Source organism: Phyllobates terribilis, unplaced genomic scaffold (genome assembly GCF_046119375.1).
Source record: "Phyllobates terribilis strain yellow unplaced genomic scaffold, ASM4611937v1 Scaffold_1__5_contigs__length_1240528914, whole genome shotgun sequence".
Classification (NCBI taxonomy): Eukaryota; Metazoa; Chordata; class Amphibia; order Anura; family Dendrobatidae; genus Phyllobates; species Phyllobates terribilis.
In genome coordinates, this window is record NW_027362761.1 from 489318844 (window position 1) to 489339477 (window position 20634).

Here is a 20634-nt window from a genome sequence, read left to right on the forward strand (position 1 = left end):
GTTTGTGTTTTTTTTAATTACTTTACTAGAAATTCATGGCGGTCATGTCTAATATTGGCGTGACCCCATGAATTTCGGGCTTAGGGCCAGCTGATAATGCCAAGCTGGCCCTAACCCCTTTATTACCCAGTGAGCCACCGCACCAGGGCCCTGGATGAGATGGGTACAGCGCCAGAAGATGGCGCTTCTATGAACGCGCCATTTTCCGGGGTGGCTGCGGACTGCAATTTGCAGCGGGGGGGGGCCAGAAAGCTTGGGCCTCCCTGCGCTGCAGATTCCAGCCCCCAGCTGCCTAGTTGTACCTGGCTGGACACAAAAATAGGGCGAAGCCCCACATATTTTTTTTTTAAATTATTTCATGAAATAATTTAAAAAAAAAAGGGCTTCCCTATATTGTTGTGTCCGGCCAGGTACAAATAGGCAGCTGGTGGTTGGGGGCAGCCCGTTCCTGCCTGCTGTACCTGGCTGGACACAAAAATATGGCGAAGCCCACGTCAACATTTTTGGGAAAAATTAATTACAAAATTAATAATAATTTAGGGACTGCATCTTTATTAACCCCTCAATTGTCATTTAGTGTTAAAATAAAGGATTTTTTAAAAAGAAAATTGGCGTGGGATCCACCATCATTATAGTCTCTAGCGGAGGTTAAGCAGACGGCTGGGGCAGATGTTTGAAGTCTGGGAAGGGGGTAATACCCACGGAGCTTCCCAGGCTACTAATATCAGCCCCCAGCTGAATACCTAGCCTTTACTAGCTATGAATGGGGGACCCCCCAAAAAAATGACGTGGGGTCCCCCCTATTTTAATATGTTTATGAGTGACAGTTTTCCTGCTATATACCTGCATGTCATAAGAATTTAAATTAAAAAAGGACCATGTTAAATTCAAATCTGTTTTTTTTTAATTTTTACCGGTGTTTGGTATGCGTTGGAAAAGGGGTAGTCTTATACGGTGAATATATCCTAAACTCTATATTTTAACAGGAAAGTAGGGGGGTCGTCTTATACACCAGGTCGTCTTATACGCCGGAATATACGGTAAGTACTCCTGACCAATATGTGGTGGTGTGGATATTATTCAGATGAATCTTGATAGAGGCAGAACCTTATATTGGGTCTAATGCCAGGTATAGCCCCAATGTTAGAGTAAATTGATATCAGACTTATAGGCATATGAATGTGTCACTATAAATTGATAAGCTATATGCGAGTCCAACAAGGTAGTTAAGTTTAGATTATGCACTATGCACTTTAATTTGATATATAGAAATAACAATTGGATTCCATATTGCTATTGAAGGATATATATTATCTATAGCTAATCGTGTATTTTTGATATATTTTGTATGCATCTCAACGATGTTGGATTAATATACCCCTGACATATCTGTATGTAATTTTTGAATAATGTGTGAGTTAGCTGTGCCCTCTCTTTGCAGCACCATAATATTTTTAATATGCAATGTTTAAATAAAGTAGCAATTTTTCTGAAAAACTCTGGTCGTATAAGCGCTCTTATCTTTGAGGGCTTTTTCTTGTGAACTAAACTAGTCAGTCAATGTCAGTCTATGAGAGCGAGAACGAGGGTCTTCTAGACTTACACCGAGACCTTGTGAACATTACCTCTGACTTCCGGTTAGTCAAAAGTTACAGTCACAAGATGGCGGTGCAGGACCAGAGTGGCACTGGGAAGAGCTGAAGACAGCGGCTGGTGAGTGTAATACTAGGTGCAGGGACCTTATGTTAGTGGATCCACTCCATAGCTGAAATAAAAAAAAAAAAAAATGCTAAAGTGCTGCTTTAATGTGTGTGAAAGGGGTTAAAGTGGATCAGCTTGAAGGATTTACCTGGTTGTTTGGCTACAGAGGGAGGTTCAATTGTACAAAAGAAGACTGGCTCTGGAATCTCCACTCCAGCTAATACAGGGTCATCCTGAGACTTCTTGTCCTTGCTCTTCTCCCCAGTTCGTCCTGCTCGGCGAGCAGCCGCTGATGCAGACGCTTTAGAAGATACAATGGTGTCTCCGGTTGCAGTCTAGAGGTAAAAATAATGGTGCAGATAATAATAATAATGGCAGTTCTCCGGTCATTTCTTGCACGATGGAACAAGCTACAAGTTTTCTAAGTCCGCTCCTCCATCCCGCGTGGTCCAAGAAGAATGGATGCACAGTCCATGAGCTGTCACTACTACTCTCACCCTCCTCCTGGCAGCTAGGACAGAAGTGCTGGTGAAGCATACAACCACACACATTTATCTCTAAGAATGGGGCACCGGAGGATCTGTCACCTGTCAGCCACGTTACTTGCGTTATCGACTCGGTAATGAATAATTACACAGGGAATCTGTATCTTAGTGGAGTTTATCTTTAGAAAGCTTGTGAATAAGATATATTGGGGGTGTAAAATCACTTTTTCGAACACAGCATTTAGTCCTCCTGTAATATACAACCTCTGAGAGGTAACGGGTGTGTGCTGCCCCCAATGACATCTACCTGTTTCAGTCCCACAGCCAGAGCGATGTTTCCAGGCGGCAAGGAGGAGATTTCAACCTGCTGATCAGCAAATGGCAAGAGCAATCGGCTCATCCGTTCCCTGTATCCAATGCAGATACAACATTACATGGGTGTCCAGTGCTGTGTACATGAATGTAGCAATGATCCCATAGTATTACCATATACAAGTAATCCAAGCAAGAGTGACAAGAACACAAAGGAGCGGCCATAGGAGCCAGGATAAACATTTTTTATTCACCGACTATAAAGTGAGATATTGAAATGATGAATTAAAAAGCATTGAAGATTAGGAGGGGGCAGAACTGCTAATCTCTGGCCCGTCATCACTGCAGGATAATTAAAGAAAGACCACCAGAGTGTAGTATTAAGTGCGGTGAGGAAAGGTTTGGGGTATGTTTAATAGTATATTCTGCTTTGTAGCCATTTACAAAAAAAACAAACAAAATAATAATAATAATAATCTCAGACATTCCCTTTGAGGTTGATTTCATGGGGAGGTTTTACCTCTAATTTTTTTTAACCCTTTCCCAAAATGACCAAGGCATCCAAGTGGCTACACGTTGGGGGGGGGGGCCCTGTGACTGCAATTACGGGATGATAAAGTGTCACAGCCGCTATCATCCTACATCCCCAGCGTCTGCCATAACAAGTGCAATGTATGGTATCTGTGTATATCCTGAACATTAAAAATTGAAAATCACGTTCCTCTCTACATTATAGAAATAAAACAAAATAATAAGTCATTTTTTAGTCACCTCACTTCCTAAAAAGAGAGAATGAAAAACTAAACAAAAGTCATGAGTATCCAGAAATTCAACCAATAAAAAGGCCAGATTTGCTAGAAGACAGACCCCTCCAATGATGGAAAAATAACCATTTATGCCAACAAAAGGTAATATTTTTAATAAAAAAAAAAAAACCTTGAAAGGAGTTGTCCACTACTAGGACAACCCCTTCTTGATCTAAATGTTTGGGGCCGGTAAAATAAAAAGCTTGCACTCGCCTCCATTGCTGGTGCTGTTCCAGCAGTGTCGGCACTCACGGTCCCGGAGCTCTCGTGCAGTTGTTGTTACCCCGGCGCCCAATCAGCGCTGGCATCACTGTCTCTGCCTTCGTACAAATTGAACATGTAGAGGAAGTCAGAGAGCATCTGTAGCCCAGACTTCCTCTTCATGTTCAATTCGTACGTAGGCGGGGACAGTGACACCAGTGGTGATTGGGCACCGGGGTCACGTGTCATTCCACCACACGAGAGTCCCAGGACCGCGAGTGCCGACACCGCTGGAATGTCGCCAGCACGGGAGGTGATTATAAGCTTTTAATTTTATTTGGGGCGAACATTTAGATCCAGAACGTGTTCTCCTAGTAGTGAACAACCCCTTTAAGTGATATAATTCAAAACTACAACTTATCCCACAATAGACAAAACCCACATAAAAAAAGAAAGTATGGCTTTTGGATCATGAGGACTAAAAATGAAAGTGGAATAATAAAAAATAAATAAAAAGAGAAGAAGGGGGCAGGTTATATACGTAATACGCACGTGCAGTTTTTGTTCACATTATACACTGCTGATTGCGCCTTCATGGCTCCAGAGTAAATGCGGACAAACACCATGGGGCCACGCTGCCGGTCATGGACAACCTTGAACGCCAGAGCACACAAATCATCCTTGTACCAGGACCTATAGGAGGATGCACATCAAGTAGCCATTATTTCCTATAAGTAATCCATTTTCTTAACATTTTCATGGTTACAGCAAAAGGGACTAAAAAGGAACCAAAAGTTCTTAAAGGCCATCATTTATATATTATCAATAAGTCACAGAAATGTCAAGCGTTTCACCAAAACCAGATATTTCATGGTAAAAACACTAAAGACTGCGTAAAGTTGTGTGTGAAAATCCCCTATACATTTTACTCTTTATATATCACAGTAAAGATTCTTATATTTCAATTTCCCACAAGGTTCATGCAAGTAATTGTAGACATTGGCAATTGTGGGCAGTAGTCACGACAGTAGGGGGCTGTTCACACTGCGTCACGTCTCTACCTGGAGCTTCCATCTGAATTCCCAAGAAACAACATTCAAATGTGTCCCTGACGGAGCTATTAGGCTACATAAGGCAAACTTTGGTGCCAGTTGCACTATATTTTGGCACTGTCCATCTTTTCAAATGGGCCCAAGAATGACCAGAACCAAAACAGAAGGACACCACTGGGAAGGAGCACAGAGTTTTACACTTTGGTTGCAGTTAGCCTTATTCAATGTAATGGCTCTGTCAGGGGCGAAGAGGGCCTGTTGGAGGCAGATGATGGCTGAATATCACAGCCATCACCTGCCGGGTAAGATGTGGGCTTGCGAGCCTGCATCAAAATCAGGGAGCCGGCATATAATGTAACTGTATGTCATATGTCGGCAAGAAGTTAACAGATCATGCCAAAGGATGTGACAAAGATGAAAGTGGACAACCCTTTTAACCTAAACTCCCATAGCACCATTTGGACAAAAAGAATTGAGAAATATGGAAGGTTTTTTTTTTCATTTTTTGGGAGACTTTCAATGAGCCTGTCATGTACCAGTAAATGCACTTACGTGAAGTCATGGGAACAGTCGTCCGGTGACGGCAGGTACAATGTGATGGCATCCAGCAGAGGCTGGACACCTTTATTCTTCAAAGCGCTGCCACATAGCACTGGAACGGCTGATCGGGCCAGCGTGATCCTACGGATGGCCACCTGTAACTGAACAGTTCAACAGAAGTTTAATTTCTAATATTAAAGAATCCAAGGACCAATCAATTCGGATACAATCTTCTGTCCTCTTTACCAACCATCCAACCCCTTTACATTTCTCCTTGTTCCTCTCCCCTTTATACATTAGACATCTCAGTCAGTCCCATAGACATTCAAGAGAAGTAGTGAGCATGTATGACCACTGCACACTCCTCTAGTGCTAATGCCCCCTGTCATAGTGATCAGTGGGGTACCAGCAGGGGCGCCACCTGAGATCACACATTTACCGCTACGCATTGGTGATTAATGTTTCTCATGGTCCCTTTAATACTGCCAGGCACAGTATAATGCTACTTTTTGCCCTGTGGTGGCTGAAGAATCATTCTTTCCATAGTTTCAACATATTCTGCAGAGCTTTACAATTCAGAGGGTAAAATAAATATCAGAAATTACAGAGTAAAGGTCACCACACTCATTAGATTGCTATCAGTCAAATAATGGTTGAACGGCAGCCATCTTGGCCGGCCTTTAAATATTGAGGAGCGATCGTTAAGCTGAGCGGTCCTGTATTGTCTGAGAGAGTCATCACCAGACATGTTTGGCGGCAGCTTATCTCCAGGAGAATAAAATAATCAGCAGTCTGAAATTGGACAATCACAATCAACATCTTACCTGACAGTACGTTGTCTGGGCCCCCCATACACGTTAGACTGTCGGCTGAACCCACTGATATCGGCTGATTTGGCCAACATTAGTCTAATGTGTTTAGGGGCTGTGAGGAGCTGGCCATGGACTAAAGACTACTGGACCAATGGACGTAGAGTGGAATCCACGGCTCTAACTGATGCAGACTTTTTCCAGCACGGAGCACCGATACGTCGATCTAATTGTTGTGTTTTACTAGAGATTTAAGGTGCACAAATCTCTCCTGAAAAGTGTTCTGCCTCACAAATCATAGTTTCCATTCAGTGACAGTGAGCAGAGGAAGATGTGTGGGCTAGATCTCATGTTTACATGTGGGCTTCTGGCACATTCTTCAGCAAAATGTTTAACACTTCTGCCTGTTCAGGGGGCTGATCCCAGGAGAGGGAGGACAATAAGCCACATGTTTAGTGAGGCAGTTGGTGCAGTGACATCGAGGGGCGAGGATCTGTTGCAGAGGTCCTAGTGCCCAGGTATGAATGGCCTATTGAGAACAACCATTCTGGTTGGAGCTGGATACATGTGATACGGTCGTGTTATCTGTGGTCTGGATTTAAAGAACTATCCTAAGGACTGAGGTTGCTGGCTGCAGCTGGAGACGTGTGCTTTGGTAGTGGTATCTGTCGTCTGAAGGAGAATAGGCTGTGACTGAAGACTATACTGGCAGGAGATACAAAAGCTGTGGCCCAACCAAAAGTAGGAAGACAGTGGGTCTCGCCTGGTACGGGGGCAGTGGAACTACCGGCCCTAAGATGGGATCTGGTGGACTGGGGATATTGCATTGTGGCCATCTAACTGGAATTGCTGTAAGACTGTGGACGTAAGGAATAAAAATATAGTTTCATCCCACTCCTCAGAAAAAATACTGACCGAATACTGATAATAGGGCTGTGGCCATAGGCTGAGCTCTGGAACCCACGTTAATACAGGTCACAGCTGTAGGCAGCTCACCATATACTGAGGAAGCCCCTCTACATTAGTGTCCAGGGCCCTCGTACGCATTAGATTATAGGTGGCAGAACTCAATGATTTCAGCAGGACCGGCCAAGCATCTAGGGTGTATGCGCGACGCTCAACACCACCCCACCGGATCATGATGGGGGAGATGAGCATTGAGCAACATGAATTGCAAGGGTCCAAATAAGTTTTCTTCTGCAGGTAGATAAGTGTCTCTAGAGCTGTCTGACAGCGGCTAACTCCTCCCTGCCCATAGAGAACACATGGATACTCGGCTCATGTATATAGGGTAGTCGGCTGAGATAGTTGTCAGCCAACAGAGTGTTCGACAGGCTGCTATCCGAGCTATATGTGCACCATTAACTGTGTGACTCACATTGTTTTGGGTTAGCTCATACTTTGGTTACTTCATATACAAAAGTTAGCAATTTTAACTAAAGTTTTATTGCTTTTCCTAGATTTGTTTATTAGAATGAAAATTATTTCAAATAAAAAATGTGTTTTTATCCTCTAGGAATAATCAGGACAGATTACTGCAAAGTACAAGGTAGAAACAAATAAAGGAAATATTGCCAGTAATAAAAACGACAGCCGGACAGCCTGCAATAACTGAGTCCGATGTGCTCACGTCTCAATCCTGACTGCTACACACCACTAATGTTTTCTACAGTCTGTCCTCCTACAGCATCAAAGGAAATGTGCCGTTTACCAAAAAAAACGGTCCCTTCTAATTCATGAATAATAAACATTACAGAAAATGTATTTAATATGCAAGAAATGGTCACATACCTTTTCTATAGGAATGAGGTTAAAATCCTCACTGTATTCTTCCAGCATTAATGAAGCAAAACCGTCATCTAAATCTGCAACCTGGAACAAGTGACAACAATTTCAGGATAAGAAATAAGAAGATTTTTGCTGCTCACCGTAAAATCTCTCTGGAACTGCGGGTCATATGCTGCCACCTGGAGGATGGCACCAAGAATACAAGGAAAAGAAAAAAACGGACCCTTCCCCAACAGCAGTAGGAGGAGCAAAACCAAGACCCCCCCCTTAAATAAGGGAAGGTGCTCTACAACCAATGAAGGCTACATGAAAGATTTTATGGTGAGTACCAAAAATCTACATTTCTTGGACACGTCACTGGGAGACACAGGAACGTCTTAGAGCAGTCTGTGGGGTGGGAAAGCTAATATCCATACTACAGAAGGAAGAATAGCAATGTCTCAGGTTACTAACCCAGCATCTGCCGCTTGAAGTATCCTTCTGCTAAGATCTACATCCCTAGACGCAAAATGTAAGAGCTCCTCAAAGATGTGGACTGAAGACCAAGAAGCGGCCCTATGGAAAAGAAGAGCAGACTCCTGAAGACATATGACACGGAAGGCTTTTAACACACGGGGGGCATCCTAGCTTAGCCTGACGTCCGGGTTGTCAGATCGTAGCCCAAGAGGCAGTCCGACCTCTGCAAGAGCATACCGGGAAAACAAGCAAGGCATCTGACCGTCTGAACGGAGATGTGAGAGACAGGTAGAGCTGCACAGCTAGACTACATCAGATTGTGTGAGGACCTCTCAGGGAGAAGAGGCGAGGGACCTAAGACAGGAGAGCACTCTCCCCATTCAGGCCAAGTTCCCACAATCAGCTTTTGATGTTGCAGAATTTCTGCACCTATTCTGCACCCATTAAAGGGAACCGGTCATGTGAAAAAACGCTATTAACCTGCAGATATGGGGTTAATCTACAGGTTAATAGCATACTGAACCTACCCAGCCCCTGCACTTAGACCCCCAATGAGGGGAGGAAATTAACTTTATTCCCCCAGTAGTGTTCAGGTTTCAGTCATGGATGGCGGTTTTGGTACATGTTCAGTCACTGCTTTGTGTATAGAGAGCGGCAGCTGTAACCGCATCCCCCGCACTGACTGACAGCAGCTCGGTATTAGGGTCTGCTGTCAGTCAATGGCGGGGATGCCTTTACAGCTGCCGCTCTCTTTGCACAAAGTGGTAACTGAACCCGTACCGGCGCCGCCTCCGTGACTGAAAAATTAACGCTACCGGAGAAGGAATAATGGTAATTTCCTCCCAGCAGGGGGGATCTAGGTGCGGGCGACGGACAAGTTCAGAACGCTATTGACCTGCAGATTAACCCAATATCTGCAGGTTAATAGTGTTTTTTCACGTGACAGGTTCCCTTTAAGTAAAATAGGTTACTTGCATTTTTTCGAAAATATGCAGCATAAAAAACCTCACCAAAATCTCATGGTGGGAACATAGCATTAAGCTAAACTAAATAGCTGGGTGTCGGCTGTTGGAAGGAGTCAGCTTTTTTTTACTATGATGTATTCTTTGTATCAGCCTCCAGGTGGCAGCATATGACCAATGGTTCCTGTGCCCCCCCCCCCCATGAAGAATCTGAGAAAGATATATACTGATTTAACATCCACAAACATTAAGGCGTCACCCAGACATCCATTTTTCAGGTACATATGTTGTATTTTTGGTTTTGGAGAACATGTACCCATTGTAGACTATGGGGCTATTCACATATCGAAGGGTTTTCTTTAGGACCTTGTGTCCGTTTTTGCTTTTTCTAAGTCTCAGATCAAAATTACCCATAGAAGTCTATGTCAGTGATTCTCACCGACCCAACATGCGAATGGCAGCCATGTGTTGGGAGATGATTTACAATTAGTTTTTTTTATGAAACAAGGATGGTAAAAAACAACACCCTGACCATACACTGGTGAAAAATAGCCGTGCTTTAACGTACAATAATAAAACACATTATTTTAATTCCACCCTCCCCCCACAGAAAAAAAAAATTCCTGGTTTATAAAGCATGGCATGTTAAATGAAAAGATGCCATTAAAAATTATAATTTGTCTGGTAGAAAATAAGCCTTGATGTGAGTGTTGAAGGCTTTTTTTTTCCTTTTTTTAAAAGACAAATGGCTCTAGAAAGAACGGATTGAAAAAAAAAAAAAAACTAACGCAACCAAGTGGCATGCAGATAAAAAAATAAGTCGCTGCAGCACTCCTTTACTCAAGTGATAACTGAAGGCCCCTGAGGTCGGACCCTAAAAAATAGCAATCAATCGCATATTCTAGAGGTATGTCATTATTCACTTAGGCCTCTAAAAAGTTAAAAATGATCTAATTATCTCTCCAGTCATGTGTAGAGGAGTATTGTAAAGTAATCACCAGCGATGTCATTTCCTAATATACTAACAAATTAAAGCAGCACTCTGTAACGCTATAGCATGAAGACATGGAATATATGAAATTGGAATTGCATTGCTGCTCTAGAAAATAAGTTAAATGAAGATACTTAACGCATAAATTGGCCAATTCATGTGTGCCCAATAGTCAACAAAAAGGTGACCTTCTTTGCTGGGAACCTAACCTAATATGATACCTCTCCTCTCCTACCCATATAATTGTAGACTTTCAGCCCAGGAGAAGTTTATATACAGATGTGGCTCTCTTAGCTTGCACCTGTCCACACCTGTTTTTCTGTTTAGAAGAGACGGTGAGTCTTTGATATTTATATTTCCTAATATACGTCCATTTTGTCCATCTGCGAGTGTTCAATGGGTGCAGTAGCATTAATGAGCCCCATTTTAGTGGATCTAATAAGCACACACTCCCCATCATTGATCCCTTAACCTCTCTACAGGCGTTTTATCTGGGTGACACATTGTATATTTACTTTAAGACTTTACTTGTTCTAATAAGGCATTTCTGGCATCTTTTGCCGATTGCAGAAGGTCGCCATCCGTTATCACACTCAGAGGTTTGCTAAGGAATCTTTTCCCATCGTCTCCATTGGATCGCGGGCTCCAGGTGAGCGATTCCATGGACACTAAATCAATCAGACCCTGGAAAGATTTTCCTTCTCCGATAGGAAGCTTTAAATGAGAAGAAATAAAAAGCAGATAACTAGTAAATAATCACAATCGGTGATCACTCCAAAAACTGTGAAGACCGAGACCGTTCTTTAATAAGTCTTAAAAACACATCTGTATAGGAAAAGGAAGTGTACAGATGTGTATTATATTATTCTAATGAGTTTCATAGAAAACATTTGAAGGGTTTACTTTGGATATTTTTTAAGCTACCAAATAGTAAAGGGGTTGTCCACTACTCAGACAATCCTTTCTGAATCCCTATGTCTACCCCCAGTAAACACCTATACACATCTGCGGTGTGGGCGCCATTCCAGCGGAGTCAGCAATGACTCTCCCTGGGCTCCCGTGACATTGTTATGTAATTCGAACCCTGCAGCCAGTCAGTGCTGGCTTCACTCTCCTCTCCTTTGTGCAAATCAAGACATATGGAAGAAGTGAGAGCAGCAGCAGCTCCCACTTCCTCTGGTTGTCAATTTCGTCCTTAGGAGAAAAGAGTGAAGCCAGCGCTGATTGGCAGCAGGGATCGCAAGACAATGTCACGCAATCCTCAGGAGAGCCAGTGCCGACACCGCTGGAACGGTGTCAGCAACGGAAGTGAGTATAATTGTTATTTGCTTGTGGGGAAACGGAATGAGTAGTCGGGGTAGTGGACAATCCCTTTAATATACATTCTTTTTTTTGCCACAAATCAGTTTGCAGTAAAAATGAAAAAAAAATATTACTTCCTGTACAGTGTTATATGGTATGCAGTAGGGCTCATACAAAAATTGGTATTCTAGCTACTTACAACCTCCAAGTGGTGTAATGCTTGAATAGATACACAGCAATAAAAAAAAAGCATTTGCAAACATGGTAACATTGGCCCAATTTACAAGCTGGTTTAATTTGCACCAGAAAAAAAAACTGTCTTATGTGCCTTGTACCGCCACCATGCACATTAGACTGATGTCGGCTGAACTCACCGATATCGACAGGTTCGACAGACAGTCTAATGTGTATGGGGGCGCCGGCCAACTCATGGTCAGGAGAGATGTCAATCGTGCGTGTCAGTTCTAAAACTACCAATCGCAATGTTCTCCCTGAGATAAGCTGCCGGCCAATGTGTCAATCGGCAGAGAATACATGAGTGCTCCTGTGTATGCGAGTGTCCGCTGAGATGGCTGTTAGCTGAGCAATCGACCAAAGTATTGTTCAGCCAACAGCCTTCTAATGTGTATGGCCAACCTTAGACATGTTCTTCAACACGCTCAACAAGGCAGCGCACCATATTGACAGGTGGGCGGTGTAAGAGCGTGGGCTAATATGCAATCCCATGTGCCAAAATTATGCTGAAATTGCACCATCATTTGGTGCAACTAAGACCAAACTAATAGATGGTGTAAACTCTAAACTTACGCCAAATTTATCAAACAGCAGGAGGCGCTTTGCCGCATTTGAAAGCTCTCTAGACTAAGTCTGCACTGTCTACAAGATAACCGGCTCTAGTAAATCAGTCCTGATGGTTGACATTAGATTAGAAAGATTTGCACTACTTAACTAGTTCATAACTTGGGTTGTTTTGGGACTTGATGCCCAGGGTAAAATTTCACCTTTTGACTGACAAATATGGATTGCTTATTGATCCAGACTGGAAGGAATATATGTTCTATCTGTAAGTCTCAGATAGTAAAGAATGGGCAGGAGCAGAATAAAGATTTAAGAGACTATATTTTATTATTATTATTATATTATAATATTTCAGGGTATCTCTATCACTCAGATCTCTCTCCGATGCTCCCCAGCATGGCAATAACCAATATGGCCCCAATTCATCATTTATGAAGTTTCTTTTTTATGTTTTTATCCTAAATTCATCTTTTTGTCTTGTCTATCTTTTTGCACAGGTGGATTTTGAGTCATCAATATGGATGTAAAATGTTTGACAAACATGAGGCGTTTTGTCTCTTTTGTGCCTTTTTGGAGTAAAAAGTCACATAAGCTTTTCAATAGGCCTGAAAATATTGCCGCTTAGTCTTTACCTGGACATAAACGAAAAGTGAAGACAGATTTTGGACTTCGCTAGGAAATATTGGTAGTGACATTTGGTCGAAGCCCATTAGATCACCATTGTCAGTCATATGTATACAGTATCACAGCCTCCATCTCTCCTTCATCATAGGGAATCCCTGACATACACCAGGGTCAGACCTGTCGGTGTACTAGACCAATCCACTGCATATTAATTAACCGATTAAAGACCACACCATCAGCATGTATTTCCCTTTACAACATGGCGCTGATTTACACACGACCATTTTACCTGCAGTAACAAGGGCCTGGCTTTCAACTTCTCTTTGATGCTTTCAACAGAATACTTAAAGCTGAAAAAGTAACAAAGAAATGACACAAATTGTGTATCTCATATATACCAAAGCAGACTAAAAGAATTCACACTGGCCGGATCCATGTTTCAGTCTATAATCTATGACCATACTGTACAGCAGACCCCAATAATGCCCAGTACCTGGCTCCAGTCTTGTCCATCTTGTTTATAAAGCACATCCGTGGCACTGAGTGCTTGTCTGCTTGTCTCCACACCGTCAGCGTCTGAGCCTTGGGGGTAAAGAACCGTATAGTTATCCTACATGTAACCTAACACCCTACAGTACATGTACAATGCTGACCGAGATACTAGAACTATACAGTGTGCATCTGGTTTTATTATACATGTATTAATGAGGTATTCTCTAGCTTGGAGGTTATCAGACCACTGCGGCCACCACCGATCCCACCATGACAATGGGAAGGTGGTCAGTCATGCACACCAGTCACGCCACTAATTCTTATGCGAGTGCCAAAGAAAAGCCGAGCACTGGGCTCAGCCATCTCAGGCGATCTTAATGAGAATGAATGGAGTAGTGGGGCCCCAGTGATCGGGAAGCTACACCCTATATTATGAATAGAGGGATGACTTAAAAACTTTAGAATACCCTTTTAAGTTTCCATTAGATAAAGTATCTACATTTCATTTGTGCAAATCTATCATGGTTTTATCAATGAAACCAAAAACAGACATCTCAGCTCAAGGCCAAAGGGATTTGACATTTTGATTAATCCTCATTGTAAATAAAGACAACTGATAGATATCCTTAGAGGGACAATTACCCTTCCTATAGGAAGCCCTGTATAGCAGTGTGCGGCTTCCATCTTGTCACTCTACTGGCCATCTTACCCGTAAACACTATTTTGGTGGACAGCTACAGTATGTCTCCAAGCTCCACCATAAATGTGCATATGATGACCGAGTTAGCGCGTGTTCATCGCAAATTGACTTGCAGAATAACCAACTTATACACCCTTAGGGCTCATGCAGGCAACTGTATTTTCAGTCCGAGTGCGACCGAACAAAACATGGGATCAAAGTTATGCTATGGGGCTGTGCACATGTTGAATTGTTTTTAAAAAAAAAAAAAAAAAAAAAAAATCGCAGATTGCACAAGTGCATCTGATTATTGGATCGCACTCGGCCATGCAAGTCAATGAGTCCGTGGAAAAAGAATCGGACTGCACTTGCGTGACATCTAGGTCCAATCCAAATTTCATGGACTGACAGAATGGAGAAGAAATTTTTTTTCAACCACACTCCGACCACCATAATTGGACTGATTTTTTCGGATGAGAGGAAATACAGTAGCGTGACCTTAGCCTTGGAGTAGCCATTTATCTCCTAAGCGAACAATGGATTAGACGTGATGAAATCCAGGCCATCCTCATACACACTAGATAATTCGCAGGTTCAATGTGCATGACCCGCTCAAGAAAATCCCCGCTTACCTCCCTGATGGCATCTAAACAGTACAGCCAAGATAACCAAAATATACGACTGCCAAAAAGCAGGATGATAGTTAGAAGAAAAGATATTCTTCCAAATGAGAACATTTTATCCAGTGCTATGCTAACTAAAGTAATCTGTTATACCTCCACACCAGCAGAGGCATCAAACACAGCGACTGCGCCATCCAACACCCTTAATGAGCGTTCCACTTCCACCGTGAAGTCCACATGTCCTGTGAACAGAAACAATATATAATTCAGAAGATAATACATGGAGACAAACAGGATCCTTGTACACAATGCACTAAAAGTGAATGAACGACAACCTGGAGTGTCAATCAAGTTGATCCTATGGCCATTCCAGTCAAAGGTGACAGCAGCTGACTGAATAGTGATCCCACGTTCCCTTTCCTGCACCATAAAATCTGTTACTGTGTCCCCATCATCGACATCTGTTATAAAGAAATGAAACAATATAAAATGATAAGAAGCCAATTATAGATAGAGTCTTCAGACATAGCAGACTCACTTGCGCGTTTCTCTTACCTCCGAGCGCCCGGATGTACCCGGAATAATACAACATTCTCTCTGTAGTTGTGGTTTTCCCGGCATCAATATGAGCCATGATCCCTATGTTTCTGATCCTGCGGTGAAAGCAAAATCAAAGGAAATATTAATATTCGACTATATGAAGAAGACACTGCAGCAACCAAACAGGTTTAATTTCACACTTTTTGTACAGTCCTTTGGAAAATGAGAGCAGTGGCTGGATATTACTATGGCCAATTACCCACACACATAGCACTTACTTATCCATGACATTCAAAGAGGGTACACGTATGTCCCTGCTGATTCCAAAATGTTTGTCTACCATTGTCCATAGTTATATAAGCAAACTTTTATACAAAACAGCCATGTGTTCCAAGCTGTATCTCAGCAGTTTTTGATTAGGACTGCATAAAGTGTAAAGCTGGTGTGGGTTCAGGTCTTGAGACACCCTCAGCGTAAGCTTAAAGGGAACCTGTCAGCTGATTCATGCTGCCCAAACCATGGGTAGCATGAATTGCAGCCAGGTATACCATCCTTTGAAAAGCTCTGGCACTTAATAGAAAATATACTTTGAAGAGACGGGAATTGATGGCGAAACCCCTGGCCGGCTCTTCCCAGCGCTGTACAAATGGAGAGAAAGGTCAGTCACCTCTAGCAGGGCTGGGAAGAGCTGGACTAGTGTCGTCTCTGGTCCACGGCCAGCTCTTCAGAGTATATTTTCTCTAATAATAATAATAATAATAAAAAATCTGATTGTAATTGTACAGCCAGGCTGCGCTTCATACTGCCCACATTTAGGGTGGCATGAATCGCCTGACAGGCTGCATTTAAACCACTGTGCAAAAGCGTGTGTGCACATGAGAGTATACACCTACATACACTCTATACACCGTTGTGAGTGCACTCTTACACTCATGCTTCTAGCATAGTTGCACATTCATGAATCTGAAGAAAGCATGTACCGAATAGCGCTAGTGTGAATTATTCCTTACCTGGAAACAGGAGGGGTGATGATACTCCGCAATGATTTAATATCACCTGCAAAACAGGAGCAGAAGAAAGGACTGTGGGGTTAACCATTGGTGCAGTACATACGGTGAAAATATAGACTAATTTATAGCTGAAGAAAAATAGACAATGGTTAAAGGGAATCTGACATCAGCAAATTGCACATTAATCTGATGGCATGCTCCTGCTGGGGATTGAACGATGATAATGCTGTCTTGTAGCTAAGCTGCTCGATTAGTTTCTGTGGCACAGTTATAAAATAAATACGTGACTGTTTGTGTGACAAAATGTTATTCCGAGTGATCGGGGAGCTCCAGCATCTGGGCAGAGTCATCCCTGTGATCACGCCCATACTCTTGATTAATTGCTTTACGGTACGGTGACATCAGAGCAGTCACCTCTGAAATCTTGCACATGCTCGTTTAGGGTCCGGGCTCCAAATGCCTCTTTCATGCGCTGTGAGCCGAGGTGTACACTACTATGTATGATCTATACCGGACGTCAGTCCAGAGTGCGCCAATCCTACTCCTGATCTCGATCATGCACAGTGAGCTTCTGGAGGTATATACTCCCCCCGACTCACGGTACATGAAAGAGGCAATCTGAACCCGGATTCTAAAAAGAGCATGAGTCAGAAACAACTGCTCTGATATCAACATACCAATCTAAAGAGAATGGGCCTGTTTAGAAAGAGGACTTGGCCCTGCGCTCATCCAGCGCATGCACTATAGAAAGCAATGCAGTATATAGTAAAAATTATGGAGCCCAGCCACAGGCTGAGTTTCAACAGAGCACTGTCATGGCAGACAAAGGGGGTCTTCAGTAGACCCATGGCAACCATGCAACCAATTGACACCCTACAATCACATCATGGTGGTGGGGGGGGGGGGGAGAAATGGCTCCATTGAATAATGAGCTTCCTGGATTGCATGCTTTAAATGACAAAGGCATTTAAACAGTTAAAGAAGGTATTCCCATCTCCAAGAACCTATCCCAATATGTGGCAGGTGTAATAATAATAATATTAGCAAATACCTCCAATTAGAAATGTAGTATAGTTCTTCAGATTCACTATGCCACTTACCCCATGTGCAGGGCATTGCAGTAGCTTACGTATCCATGGTTACGACAGCTAAGCGCTATATAACTGTCACTATATGAGTGGTCGTAACCATGGATATCTAAGCTACTGCAATGCCCTGCACATGTGGTAAGAGACATAGCGAATCTGAAGAACTATACTACATTTCTAATTGGAGGTATTTGCTAATATTAACCCTACTACATAGTGGGATAGGATATTAGAGATGGTAATACCCCTTTAATCATAGAGGGCGAAGCTCAGCTCCACCAGCAGCTGTTAGGGGCAGATGATGGCTGAATAACACAGGAATCATGGGCAGGGAATGGAGAGGGCTCAGCCTGCTCCTAAACTGCACCATACATGTACGGGGATGTCAGGAAGAGGTTACTCTTCTCTAAAAGAATAATATATTCACAATGAAAAGCACAGAAATGTTGGCCAGTGCACGATTATACCTGCCGGCATGCCGTAGCTCCTAGAGGATCCATAATGATGTCTTGGTCTGCCGCACAGTGAACGTTGTCTTCTGCAGCAATGAACACACTACATGAGAAAACACTCATATGTCAGTTATGTTATAGGACCATTCATTATGTCTCATGCTTAATTAATGCCTTTTGCCGTCATGTGTCGTACTACTGATATCATCACTCAGCAGTAGGAGCCGTGATGACAGTACTACGCCAAGCGACCCGACGTTACCTTTAAATGAATGGATGAAAGTTAGAAAAAGTAGTCTTCTCAATCAATCGTTACATTTCTCTTAGGGATCACATAAAACAAGCTCTTTAATTGGAATAATGCTCCTGTATGTAAATATTGTTGTTACACACTTGTTATAGCGCCCCCTCGTGTTCTTTTTACTCTCTCTCAGACTATACACCTGAGTAATGCAGAAATTCTTTTATAACCTTGGCCAGTTCTGTGCCTTGCCACAATTCTGTCTCTGAGCTCCTTGGGCAGTTCCTTTGCGCTCATGATTCTCATTTGGTCTGACATGCATTGTGAGCTGTGAGGTCTTATATAGACAGGTGTGTGCCTTTCCAAATCAAGTCCTATCATTTTAATTAAACACATCTGGACTCCAATGAAGGAGTAGAACCATCTCAAGGAGGATCGCAAGGAAATGGACAGCATGTGACTTACATAGGAGTGTCTGAGCAAAGGGTCTGAATACTTATGACCATGTGATATTTCAGTTTTTCTTTTTTAATAAATTTGCAAAAATTTCTACATTTCTGTTTTTTTTCAGTCAAGATGGGGTGCAGAGTGTACTTTAATGAGCAAAAAAATTACTTTTTAGAATTTACTAAATGGCTGCAATGAAACAAAGAGTGAAAAATTTAAAGGGGTCTGAATACTTTCCATACCCACTGTATATCAGTCCTTACCTCTGTGTACACAGCAGATACTCTCCGCACAGACTTGTACGCCGCTAACATCCTCGCTCGCCCGCCTTGTATTCTACAGATACCGCATAGAAACCTGTAGAAAGAGATAACTTCCATTTTTCATAGAATTTAGCAGCTGCTTACAGAATACCTCCAGCAAAAAGCAATAAACCAACTGATCTTATATGGTTAAAACGGCAAAGTGCAAGGAAAAACAAGAACTCTGCGATTTACTTGTTAAAAATCCTCTCCGTCCTCAAGAAAGAATCAATGTTTAATGTTCTAGTTTACTGCTCGCTGTCAAGGTTACCGACCACTTCTGCAATCTATCGTGGGTGACTGGTCTCCTCTGATTTTAGGGTGACAGAATCCTTTTAATTAGTACATTAAACATAAAACTTGATTTAAGGACGTCATATTCTGATGATACATTCTTTTTAATAGAGCCAGTTACAGTTGGGGAGTGGGTACAAATCACCTCTCTTTCTGGAGGATCTGCCCCTTTCTACATGACATGCACAATCCTCTGATCTGAATGGGCATTGCGTAATGCTGAATTTTCCCCGTGATTACACTGCAGACAGTCTCAACACTTACTGCCAGCCCCCAACCATAAAATAAAAATTACATCTTATCCCTGGTGGTCCCAGAAAAGGCAGGCTCTTTCGAGTCAGTGTAATGCCACATGAGCCTCTCATCAGGTATGGATCCCCCAGAGAGGAGCACCGCTTAATAACATTTTCTACAGCTGATGTGTCACCCTAATGTGATGGTACAGGCCACGCTCCTCCATGCGAAGAGAATGTAAGGCCAAAGGCCTGCCGGATACACAGGAAGGGAACGACATGTGGATCTTATATAGTCCTGACTGATATATGTGAATCCGGAAAGTGAGGGTTGTAGTCTTTTATTAAAAATCTTATGCAATGGTGGCAACTAATGCTGTTGCCTTTACTATTATGATTTTCATTCTAAGATAAATGTTTCAGATTTTCATAGATTTGGGGGTTCAACCACTAGGATCCCTGCCAATTTATATAAAGAAACCCAGTGCTCATCAATGGGGAATCTGTGGTGGGGAGGACTTGTATAGAGGTCCAGCACCTTGTCCTTCCACACAACGATCCTGGAAGTCGGGACACGGTAAGATCCCACACATGACGGCCATGGAGCAGGAGGTGAACACAATATCTATTATCCACATAATATTGTACATAAAACGTTGGCCACCACCTGGCCAAACCCTTTTTAAAATAAGTACTCCCCTTTGTAAAATAAAGGTAACAGATACTTACTTCCCCCTCCTTGTGATGTCAGTGCCGGGTCACCTGGGGCTCATGTCCTGTTGTTATGCCGTGTATGCACTGCAAACAATCAGAGTGATTACATGACATAATGTCACACAAGCTCTGGGTGTCCCAGCGCTGACAGTGCTGGTGCGGTCCCACTGTGGGAAGTATCTGTTATTTTACAGGGGGGACAACTTGACTTATAATGGGTTGTCCAGGTAGTGGGAAACCCCCTTAAAGCACCACTCCACTTTCAATAAGATTTCCCAGAAGCCTCTCCTGTGCTACCCTCTGCCCCAACGAGTGGCATCATCAGCGCCGTCACCAGGGGAAACATGGCTGCATCAGTAATGACCTACAGAGACACACGACTCACCTGCCAGAGGAGCACACCCCACGTGACAATACTGAAGCTCATGTGATGACAGGACCGGAGTACGTAATGACGTCAATGCGTAATCATAACATATGTGACCTTCTTCCCAGAATTCCAGGTCTGGACGCTACCAATATCCACGGTCCTCTTAGAGAATGACAGTTCTTTAATATCCTGTGTGTTTTCTAGTGTTCCTCTGATGGGACTGTGTCCTCTATGGAGCTGTCAACTAAAGATAGAATATCGCCATGATTCTCATGAATAAATCCAGCCCTGCAGCTAGTGATAATGGTTTTACCCGGAAATG

At 42.8% G+C, this 20634-nt stretch overlaps 1 protein-coding gene across 5 annotated transcripts in view; it reads right to left on the reverse strand.

Annotated features, from left to right (window-relative positions):
* Nucleotides 1–20595, reverse strand: part of GFM2 (GTP dependent ribosome recycling factor mitochondrial 2) — a 41357-nt gene extending 20762 nt beyond the window's left edge. Inside the window, exons 1-16 of one of the 5 annotated variants that reach the window (XR_012320188.1) lie at nt 20328–20594; nt 18663–18756; nt 17727–17814; nt 16172–16217; nt 15177–15274; nt 14957–15082; nt 14775–14863; nt 13321–13409; nt 13117–13177; nt 10632–10817; nt 7698–7778; nt 5110–5258; nt 4058–4198; nt 2494–2593; nt 1850–2036; nt 1626–1765 (exon numbers count right to left, since the gene is read on the reverse strand). Coding sequence is in view for 4 of the 5 variants with exons in the window: in XM_073679877.1 (XP_073535978.1) it covers nt 1850–2036; nt 2494–2593; nt 4058–4198; nt 5110–5258; nt 7698–7778; nt 10632–10817; nt 13117–13177; nt 13321–13409; nt 14775–14863; nt 14957–15082; nt 15177–15274; nt 16172–16217; nt 17727–17814; nt 18663–18713 (1492 nt within the window). In the remaining variant the exon portion in view is untranslated. Of the gene's footprint in view, nt 1–1625; nt 1766–1849; nt 2037–2493; nt 2594–4057; nt 4199–5109; nt 5259–7697; nt 7779–10631; nt 10818–13116; nt 13178–13320; nt 13410–14774; nt 14864–14956; nt 15083–15176; nt 15275–16171; nt 16218–17726; nt 17815–18662; nt 18757–19957; nt 20027–20239 lie in introns of all 5 variants that reach the window. The other 4 variants (XM_073679877.1, XM_073679895.1, XM_073679868.1 and 1 more) reach the window with 4 other exon arrangements.
* Nucleotides 20596–20634: the final 39 nt, after the last annotated feature.